At 44.6% G+C, this 11,342-nt stretch overlaps 1 protein-coding gene across 1 annotated transcript in view; it reads right to left on the bottom strand.

Moving 5' to 3' along the window:
- Positions 1-11,342, bottom strand: part of Fam47e (family with sequence similarity 47 member E) — a 19,590-nt gene that overhangs the window by 6,317 nt on the left and 1,931 nt on the right. Inside the window, 3 exon segments of the mRNA XM_021163728.1 lie at positions 5,348-5,428; positions 6,293-6,394; positions 9,487-9,631. Of these exon segments, the coding sequence (XP_021019387.1) occupies positions 5,348-5,428; positions 6,293-6,394; positions 9,487-9,631 (328 nt within the window).

Here is an 11,342-nt window from a genome sequence, read left to right as displayed (position 1 = left end):
ACTATGCCCAGGCTCAGGGGCACTATGCCCAGGCTCGGGGGCACTATGCCCAGCCTCAGGAGCACTATGCCCAGCCTCAGGAGCACTATGCCCAGCCTCAGGAGCACTATGCCCAGCCTCAGGAGCACTATGCCCAGCCTCAGGAGCACTGAACTGTCTTTGATCAAACTGTTTCCTAGTTCCTAACCTGCCCCTTTAATGGAGAGAGAAAACATGAAGGAAGAGCAGGTCTTGCTGTCTTTTCTGCTACTTCCATAGTTGTGCGCTAAGGAGAACTTCAAGCTGATTCACAGCCACCAGAAGTTGCGGATACAGGGCTGCATGTCATCTTATCACAAACTTAACTTGTGGGTGGAACATGGAGACATGAAGTCACAATTCTGTCTCGGTCACACACACCTTCACACATTTTTTTTTATTCTATTCTATTCTATTCTATTCTATTCTATTCTATTCTATTCTAATCTATTCTATTCTATGTATTTATTTATTTAGGGTTTTGGGAGATAGGATTTCTCTGTGTAGCCCTGGCTGTCCTGGAACTCTCTCTGTAAACCAGGCTGGCCTCAAACTCTGCCTGCCTCTGCCTCCCAAGTGCTGGGATTAAAGGTGTTTGGTGCCACCACTCAGCACACTTTTTTTTTTTTAAGAGATTTTTTTTTCTTTTCCATAAATGAGTGTTTTCCCTGAATGCATGTAGGAATCACATGTGTACCTCATGCCTATGAAGGCCAGAAGTCGGTGTTAGATCCCTGGAGCTAAAGTTACAGACAGTTGTGAGTCATCCACCATGTGGTCCTGTATAAGAGCTACAAGTGCTTTTAACCATTTAGCCTTTCACTAGGCATATATATATACATATATATATATGTATATATGTATGTATATATATATATAATTGTGTGTGTGTGTAGGTTTGTGCACAGGAGTACTGGTACGGAGGAGGTCAGAAAAGGACATCAATTTCCCTGGAAATAGAATTACATGCACTTGTGAACTACCTGACATAGGTGCTAGGAACCTGTGGAGAGCTTTTTGGGGCTGCTTGGCAGGAATCTGACATTGGACCAGGACAAGGAAGTGGGCTTTGGGCAGGAATTTGACTTTGGGCCAGGACAGGGAAGTAAGCTCAGGCAGGAATCTGATTTTGGGCTAGAACAAAGAAGTAGGCTTCAGGGAAGAATATGACTTTGGGCTAGGACAGGGAAGTAGGCTCAGATATGTCATCCAGGAGTGATCACAGGACTTTGTTTATTGCCTTGCTTGTTCCTTAACTATTTGTGTTTATTGTAGTGCTTAACCTTATTACTTGCATGTAATTAAAATGGTATAAAAATGGATTGGGAAAAAAACCCACCTCAGCCTCAGAACTGGCTGGGGTCATACTACAAGGTTGTCTACGTGTCTTTTTTCTTTTTAATCCTCATTCCTGTGCTGGAGAGCCTGTTGACTGACTGAGCTGGCTAGGTCAGGAACCAAACTCAGGTCCTCTGGAAGAACAGCGAGCTTTCTTGACATCTGAGCCACCCCTCCACTCCTCTTGTCTACATTTAAACTACGCACTGGAGAGTGGGACTGAAGGCCAAGCTACTTGGAAGCATGTGCTGAGTCCAGCCCAGGAGGCATGGCCCCACCAGCTTCCATATCTGATGTTTGGGACAGGCCGTTTAATTCCAGAATGTTTCTCACTTGTGTCCATGCCTCACAGGCTTCCTTCCCATACCTAGTTTGTGCTGTTTCTGGTGGCATCCTCCCAACCACCCAATCTATAGTCTGCAACCCTCTCACAACACACATTCCCTTCTTTGCCTCATGTTTCTTAGCAGTGCTGGTCTTGTGTGCTGCATCTCTTTGCGCCCTCTGGATGGAATGCAAGCTTGGGAGGCTGTTCTCCACTGTGCCTCCCTAGTATCTAGGACACTTAGACTATAGCAAGTGTTCTATAAATGTTTGCTGAATTACATTGCTGTTTCTTAACCCTGCCACTGTTGACATTTGGGTCAGCTGAGGAGAGGTGACTGACCTCCTCACAGAAGAACGTTCGTCAGTGTTCCTGGTCTCATCTATAAGATGCTAGTGGTACCTGCTGAGGTAGGACAACCCAAGTCGCCGTCTGCAAACATTGCTAAATATCCCTGGGAAGAGAGGGATGGTGCACAATCTCCCTCAGCTAAGAAACACTGAGCTGAAAGGGAAGCAGAGATACAAGGGGGTAAAAGACTGGAACCCAAGGGAGGAGCAGGAGTTGGTAATGTACTGGTGACCTTCCATGACTGGACATGGCACAAGCAAGATCTCTTCTCTGAAGCTTTTATCAAAACTGCTCACCCCCCTGCATCTGTTGGATCGACCATGTCTTCTTACATGTGTACACACAAGGTATCATTCTGTGGCAGTTAATCTTTTTCCCTGATTACTTCCCTAGACTGTAAGTTCTGAACGTAGGGAGTAGCCTTCCATAGGAGAAAAATGCAGGCATGACCTAAATAAGTGTAGCACACCATGCCTCAGAAGTCAGAACGTCGAATTCTGAAGTAGCACGTGTAGCCAATCGCTGGCCCGCAGAGGAGTCTGCATTCTCCACTTCTCCTTCAATGTACCTCTTCTGCATAGAGACCCTGGCGATATGAGCGTTCACTATCCAATCCGGGATAATGTGCTAACCAGTGACAGTCGATAGGCTTCCACCATACAAGTGGCCCTCACGTGCAATAGTATATACTGCTTCCTAAAACTGACTCTAGAGTGGTTCATCTCCGTACCCTGTACCAGTCCATGGGCAATGCAGTCTTGTCAGAGAACACCCTGGTAAAGACGGCAGTTTTCCAGTTTCATGTCATTTGCTAGCAATACCTTTGAACACATCGATGCTCAGAAATGTTTGTTGAATGAATAAATAAGCCGACGGATGAATTGGCACGCAGAGTGAAAATGGAGAGATAAGGGCACATGGCGCTATGAAGGATGGGAAGTAAAGATACAATAATCTCCACCAAGCAACCTAGAAGAAAAACCTCCACAGCAAAAATGGACACATACCCTCATCTAAAAGGAGATAGAGATCCACCCAGGGAAAGGGGGGACTTCAAACAGACTGAATGCATGAGCAGAACTATGGTGGGAGGAGGAAAAAATGCTTTAAAGAACATCAGAGGACAGAATGTAGCGGTGCTGAGAATTCTATGTGGGTAGGAAGCTAAAGACAGGGCCCGAATGCCGACCGACTTTCCCTCCCGCCTTCCACATTTGGAACCCGGAGAAAAACAATAGTCTGCAAGACGCTGGGCCTCAGTAACCAGGACAGTAATCCCTGGGAGAAAAGGGACAAACAAAATAAGTGTCATAATTGCCTGCCAACTGCAAAAAAAAAAAAAAAAAAAAAAAAAAAAAATAAATAGGGGGGGGGGTGGGGGAGGAGCCCAGAAGCAGCCCAAGGGANGGAGAAAAGGGACAAACAAAATAAGTGTCATAATTAAACCCTGTCTCAAAAAAAAAAAAAAAAAAAAAAAGTCTCTAGGGCACAGGGTGGGGGAGGAGCCCAGAAGCAGCCCAAGGGACTCTCAGATTGAGGAAACAGGAGGATCAAGAATCCAGGGAAAGCCAGGCAGCGGAAGTTCACAGGACAGAGCCCCAGAACAGAGAGAGGGCTCTGTGTACCACAGTGGTGAGGGAGCGGGGCACATGTTTGGGAAACCAGCCACAACCAAGCAAAGAACCAGCTAAATATCCCAGAGGGAAAAGTTCCCGATAGTCGCACAGGGCTGGGATCAGTAGCCTCTTCCTCCTGGAAGACTTAAAGGTTCACAGGACCCTGGGAAGAGCACACTTAAGGTCTTGTTCAGTACTATGAAATAATTAACCCAAGACCGAATATTACTTTATTCTCTCTCAAGAAATCTTAAAAGCAAGACACCCCCCCCCCCAAAGACCAGGCTTTTCCGAATAACTTGATTCTAGCCCAGAACAAATTTCAAAAATATTTACAAAAATGTTAAAGTACCCAAAACACCCATTCAGGTGAAATCCACAATGCCTGGCACCCACTCACAGACCCACCAGACATGAAGCCATGCAGGAAAACATAGCATACCTCGAGGACAGGGACTGACACAGAGCAGATTCAGGGGTTGTGATGCAAAGACACCAAAGCAGTTTCTGAACAGTATCTCATATACAGCTTCCAAAGATGAAGTAGAGCCACGGAAGGCAGATGCATACATCTAACATCTAGAAATGAAGGCTGTAACTATGAGACAAAACCACAAACATTTCAGGAGAAGAGATCCCAGCCTTTCAGGACCTATCAACCATAAACCAAGGAGGAAACAGAACGGAAGCAGGGAGCTGGGACCAGGGTCAAGGCTCCCAGGGAGCAATTGGAAAGCAGGGAGAGGGTTGAGGCCAAAAACCAACGTGAGCAACTAGTGCTCAGATTGTTTTCCCCAGAGTTTATGAAAGACGTACACTGTACATGTGCATGAAACTGTCACAATGCAACCCGTTACTCTGTGCAAGTAATATATACTAATAACTTTAGAAAGCAAAAACAAAAAACGAAAAATCACCACAACTGCGAAAAGTATATGTTCATAGGCTGAAGATATTCAGTGAACCCCTACATAGGTCTAAAAAGAGAGGGATATATATGGGGGGTGTATGCATCTACACACATGTGCATGTCAGAGGACACCTTTGAGTGACTGTTTTTTACTTTCTATTGTTTGAGGAAGGGTCTCTCTGTTGTTCGCTGCAGAGATGCCAGACTGTGAACTCCCGAGGATTCCCCTCACCCTGCATCCTCTCACTCTTCCATCTCACCATAGGAAAGCTGAGATCTCAGACACTGTGCGACTGTGTCTGCTTTAAATGCATTCTAATGATTTAAACACAGTTCACAGTGTTCATGCTTTACCAAGAGCTTTACTGGCAGAGCCATCTCCCCGCCTGAGAGAAGGTACATACATTTATTTTGGTTTTCTCTGCAGAGAAATAAAGCTATGTGGTAAGCTATGCGTGTAAAGAAAAGCCACAGGTAGTTCAGAGCTAATTAGAGATAATGTTCTGTTTTTTTACCTTGAGGGAAGACACTCCCCACTCAACACAGGCACTTAAGTCTGTTGTTGACTCGCACTTAAGTCTGTTGTTGACTCACACCGTGAGGCACGTGTGCTTATTTTGTTGCACTGGCAACTGAACAGAAAGTTAAAAGATCGTATACATGCTACCTCCCTTCAAAACGCTGATGCAATTCTTCCTTCTTCTGCCATGCTCCCGTGTTGGCAGCAACATGTGTTTATGTTAGGCAAGAGTGTGACCAGGAAGGACGTTGTGGGGTAGAAGCACTTACTGCTCTTCCAGAGGACCGAGGTTCGCTCCAGCGTCCACAGTGTTCTCGCAGGGAAGGTGGTCTATTGATGAAGAGTTTGTCCTGCAGAAGGGTGACATGGACTCAACTACCTATAATAACAGCTTTAGAGGATCCTATGCCTTTGGCTTCCACTAGGCACCTGCACGCAAGTGCACATATCCATATACAGACATACATATACACACATAAGTAAAAATAATTTTTTTAAGATTTATTTTATTTACATGAGTACACTGTAGCTGTCTTCAGACACACCAGAAGAGGGAATTGGATTTCATTACAGATGGTTGTAAGCCACCGTGTGGTTGCTGGGAATTGAACTCAGGACCTTCAAAAGAGCAGTCAGTGTTCTTAACCACTGAGCCATCTCTCCAGCCCACTAAAAATAATTTTTAAAAATTCTTAACAACAGCAACAAAAAGATGTGTGGTCAATTTTATTCAAATAAAAATTCAAGAATTCTTTGGGCATGAGATTAACAGTGTTCAGAGTCATTACTGGATTACTCTTAGTCTTGTTTTTAAGTAATAAGCACTCATTAATATAACTAGATGTTACAGTTTCAATTTAGGAAAAACATCAAAAAGTCTGTCTCTAAAAATGGATAGTCACTAACAATTCCAAATGATATCTCCTCTTTGATACAAATCGTTATTATAGATATTAAATATTCATTCTCTTATCAACTATTTATTAAATGTAATAACATTCTGGGAGGTCTACTTTGAAAAGCCAGAGTCCCAGAGAACCAGAATTCAAGAACGTTTAAAGCTTTAAGATAACTCGGTTTCCTTGGATTTTTGGATAGTTCTCCTGTGGTTGCCTTTGTTTTCTGGAGTCGCCTCTCATGGTCTGGTTTATGGTACCACTCCTCTCTTCCTCCCGTGACTTACTCAGCTAGTTCCCTTTCTCAGCTCATTGTACCTGGTTTAGCCTCAGCCTGAGAAGCGTATCACAGCTGCGTCTAGTCTGATAGCCGATGTCAAACTGCTGCAGGACGAACTCTTCCTCAATGGCCGAGCTTCCCTGAAAGAAAGCTACAATGTATGAGTGAAGGACAGATAGCTAGGAGTGCCCTGCTTCCTCCATTCAGCGCAGGAAGTGTTGGCCACTCCGGAGGGACAGGTAGTTTGGAGGGAATGTAGCTGATGCTCAGGGAACATTCTGGAGATAGAAGTACCTGGGCGCTGGAAGGCTTTTGCAGTCTAAGGAGACTGCTTCAGGGCCTGCAAGAAGCCATGAGTCCCTGAGGAAATACTGTCCGATCAAACACAAATTTTTCTGACACTTTGTAGCCGAGATATTCGTAGAGTGCTTTTCAAGTGTATCTTTAAAAAAGAAAAAGTGTCTGGGTATGTTGTTGAAAATCTGTGTCACGTGGGCATGCAGGTGCCTCCAGAGGCCAGAAGAGCTAGTCATACGCCCTCTAGCAGGAGCTGTGGGCAGTTGTGAGTTGCAGTGGATGCTGGGAAATGAACAGGGTCCTCTCAGCCACTGAACCATCTGTCCAGGCCCTCTCCATGGCCCAGTTAAAGAGGCCATTTCAATCTTTTTGTACTCAGAACAACACTGTCCTTTCTTGCTCCCTGAACACAGTTGGTAGGAGTAGAAACATGCACTGAGTGGCTCAGGGAGATGACTTTCGTCCTAACCCTGAAAGACAAACTTGTGTCAGAAGAATCCCACGTTGGGAGATAAACACTGGGAAACAGAGAGGGTGGGGTGAGTGGGAGTTGGAGATGAAGCAGCATTTAAGGAGAGGAGTCGTGATCCAGGGTCAGAGCCTTACACAGATGGAGGAGCAGCAGCAGGAGCAGGCTTGGGAGAGATAATGAGAGGAAATAGAGCAAGCACAAGCAGTGAAGTGCAAGACTCCATAGTGCAGAAGAAAAAGTGCAAGTTAGTGCTGGAGACGCACGCCACAGACTGCTGCAAAACAGGAGAATTTGAGGACCTATAGGACTCTGATTATAGAGACTGGGAACACAGCAAGCTGAGCCGCAGTCTCTGGGTTGGTCAGGTTTAATTTTCTATGTTTGTGTGTGTGCTGAGGCATACTGCATGCCATGGCATGTGTGTGGAGGGCAACTTGCAGGAAGAGGAAGAAGTCACTCCTGTTCTTCTAGCACATGGGTTTCAGGGATCAAACTCAGGCTGTCAGGGTTGGTAGCAAGCATTCTTACTCCTTACTCTCTGAGCCACCTAGCCTTGGTTTGCTTCATTCTTTTTTTTTTTTTTTTTTTAAGATTTACTTTAAATAAGTACACTGTAGCTGTCTTCAGACACACCAGAAGATGGCATCAGATCCCATCAAAGATGGTTGTGAGCCACCATGTGGTTGCTGGGAATTGAACTTAGGATCTTTGGAAGAGCAGTCAGTGCTCTTAACTGATGAGCCATCTCTCCAGCCTCTTACTTCATTCTTAAAAGCCTCATCAAAATCCTTTATAAGACCTGATGTCACCTGCTTCCTCTCTAGTAGAAAGTGGTATTTTTCCATCTATGGATTGCTCCTTAAAGAGGATTAAAGGTATTTGTTTTATCACCTGCAATAGCTTGTTCTGTGACCCATCTTCTTCCTTCACAGATGCAAACTTATGTGTAAATTTGATGAGTTTCCCCTGGCTTATGGCCATAACTGTCATAATTGCCTGCTGGCTGAAAAAAAAAAAAAAAGAAGAAGAAGAAAAAGTCTCTAGGGCACAGGGGAAGGACAGAATATGTCATCTTGTTAGGGAGGACATGGGACTAGTGTTTCTCTAAATCCTCAAAATGGCTGGAGGAGAGAAGAGACTCCAAGGGGTTGTCTTCGAACCTCCACTGTGGCATGCACACATTCACACATACATACCACATACACACAGTAATAACAACCCACCAGGCTGCTTGGGTTCAACACAAGCTTAGTCAGCTTTTGTGGTGACTTTGGCACCCATCTCTTGAGGAAAACTTCAGAGTGAAGCTGGACAGAGAGGTCTGCAGGACCTAAGGAGAGCACCAGAAGCTGGCCAACAGCTCTATCTGACTTCCATCTAGAGCTTCCACGTAAGTCTCCCTTCTCCTTCAAACCCCCTGAGATATATTTAGGTTTGGAAGGCAGTCACTTGCTAAGGAAATAGTACCAGATGAATGCATTGACCAGGGCTGGCAAGATGGCTCAGCTGGTGAGGCTGCTCGCCAGCAAGCTAGATAAGCTGAGTCCAGTCCTCAGGACCCACATGATAGGAGAGAACCAACACTCGCACGTTGTCCTCTGTCCCTGCAACATGTGCGTGTGCGCACACACACACACATACAAATAAATAAATGTAATGAGTATATGTATAAACTGTTTGACTAAAATTACTAATGCATTAAAACCTGAGAGGGATATAATACTGGAAGGTCTCAAAGCCAAGAAAACCATTAGAAAATCAAAACCTCTGCAGAGACATGGAGACTGGCTGAGTTCTGGGGTTCGTGGAGTAAAGGCAGGGAAGGACCTTATAACCAAGGCAGATGTGTCTGCCCTTTAGAAAAGCACCCGTGTCGAGGGTGGCTCACACAAGCACTCACAGTCAAGTGTGTCTGGAAGTGTGGAGTCCTACAGGAGTGAAGGACAGCGAGGAGGTTCCTGTTACTACAGTGGGAATGGAAGCTTTGGAGTCACAGACATGGTGCAAGATAGAAACGTGAATCTTCCAAACAGCTCTGAGCTTACACACCTTGCAGAAATTTCCTGTGCCCAAAACTTTCTGCTGTCAGTGACTGTGCAGACTGGTTCTACTGTGACTGGTGGTTTGAGAATTTGCCTCTCATGATGTTTAATAGAAGTGACTTTGAGCTTGATGTGTTTCTTCCACACTAGACTGAGCTGAGGGCTTCACACAGTGAGCTCGACTCTTCATTTATTAAAGATATTTTTATTTATTTCATGTTGTGAACACAGTCTCTGTCTTCAGACACACCAGAAGGCGGCATCTGATCCCATTGTAGATGGTTTGCAAGCCACCATGTGGTTGTTGGGAACTGAACTCAGGACCTCTGGAAGAGCAGTCAGTGCTCTTAACCACTAAGCCATCTCTCCAGCCTCTGAGCTTGACTCTTGAGGGTAACTTTAGGTGTCACTGCTAACTTACAAGGTTCTCAGCCCAGTGGCAGAAGTCGCTGACTCCTCTGCGTACGTCATCATGGAGGAGACTGTCTTTATAGAATGAATCCACTTTGCTTGGCTTTTCTTCACAAAGCCACTGGCCTGAACGTGAGATCAGCGTCTTCTTAGGCCTACATGCAATGAGATCATCAAAGAATTAAGCGTGATGCTGGATGAATCCAAGTGGATTGCAAGCAGCAGTATCGCTGGGAAATGGTCAGCCCTCTCAAGTTCTCTAAAAGGTCACACAAGTTATAGCTTCAAATATCACATTTTCCTCTTCAGTACTAGAAAGGCAAGTGTGTCATGGTGTGTCATACTGATTAAAACTTAACTTTAAATCAAGTGTTCCATCAGCTTTGAAAATTACAAGAACTACTTACTAATTAATACATGAATCAAGTAGAAGCCGCTGCACTTGAAGTCGGCCTTTAGAAAACAGAGCATCTTTGACAATGAGCTCTCTCCCTCCTCCTTCCTCTCTTCTTCTCTCTCTCTTTCTCTCTCTCATCTCTCTCTCTCTCTCTCTCTCTCTCTCTCTCTCTCTCTCTCTCTCTCTCCCATCTCTCTCAGTCTCGGTGTGTGCACGTGTCTGTCTGTCTGTCTGTCTATCTGTCTGTCTGTCTCTCATCTCTGATGTCCAGACTCATGGATGTCTGGTAGATTCTAACTGTCTGTTTCTCTAGACTGTTATGAAAAGCTTTCACTGGCCTTTCTGTATCTTTCTATCTATCCACCCAATCCCTAATCTTTTATTTAAATGTCAGGCCAAGTGCTCATTGCTAAATATAAGTCTGAGCATGTCAAATGCAGTCACCCATCATCCAACTCATAAAGCATTTATTAAATGCAAACACTGGGCTGGGGAATATCGCTCAGTGAGGGAAAACACTGGCCCAGCGCTCAAAGCCCTGAGTTCATCTCCAGCATCACATAAGAAGATGTGATGGTGCAGACCTGTAATCCCAGCACTTGAGAAGCAGAGGCATTAGGATTAAGAGGAGTTCAAGGTCATCCTCCACTACATAGTGAGTTCAAGGCTGGCCTGGACTGAGACCATATCTCAAAAAAAAAAATCTTTTAACTATTAAGGAGTATATAATCCAGTAATGCATATTTCCAAAGTTATGCAACCAACACAACTATCTCATTCCAGAACATACCCTAAAACTATGAATAGTTCCTCTCCACTTCCACCCTTCTCCTCTTCCTGGTAAACAAGAGTCTACTTTCAATTACTATGGGCTTACCTATTCCATATGTCGCACTTGAATGGAACTATACAATCAAGTTTTTTTAAGTGACTGACTCGGGGCTGGAGAGATGGCTTAGCGAGTAAGAGCACTGACTGCTCGCTCTCTCAGAGGTCCTGAGTTCAAATCCCAGCAACCACATGGTGGCTCACAACCATCTGTAATGGGATCTGATGCCCTCTTCTGGTGTGTCTGAAGACAGTGACAGAATACTCACATATATAAAATAAATAAATAAATCATTAAGTGACTGACTCTCACTAGCATAAAGCTTGCATCAATAATCTATAAAGACTCATATACCAGTAGCTTATCCCTCTATTTAGATGAATAATATTTCACTGGGTAGAGATACCACATTTTGTTATTCACTCACCAGTTGGTGGGTATTCAAGTTGTTGACACTTTTTGACTACGAGAAATAACACTGTTATGTAGGTTTAATGTGAAAGTTTCTGTGATCAGTACTTCCCCTTCCAATAAAGAGGCTTCACTTTGAGCCGGGCGTGGTGGCGCACGCCTTTAATCCCAGCACTTGGGAGGCAGAGGCAGGCGGATTTCTGAGTTCGAGGCCAGCCTGGTCTACAAA

Source organism: Mus caroli, chromosome 5, assembly GCF_900094665.2.
Source record: "Mus caroli chromosome 5, CAROLI_EIJ_v1.1, whole genome shotgun sequence".
NCBI classification, from domain to species: Eukaryota; Metazoa; Chordata; class Mammalia; order Rodentia; family Muridae; genus Mus; species Mus caroli.
This window is presented reverse-complemented; position numbering and strand designations above follow the sequence as displayed.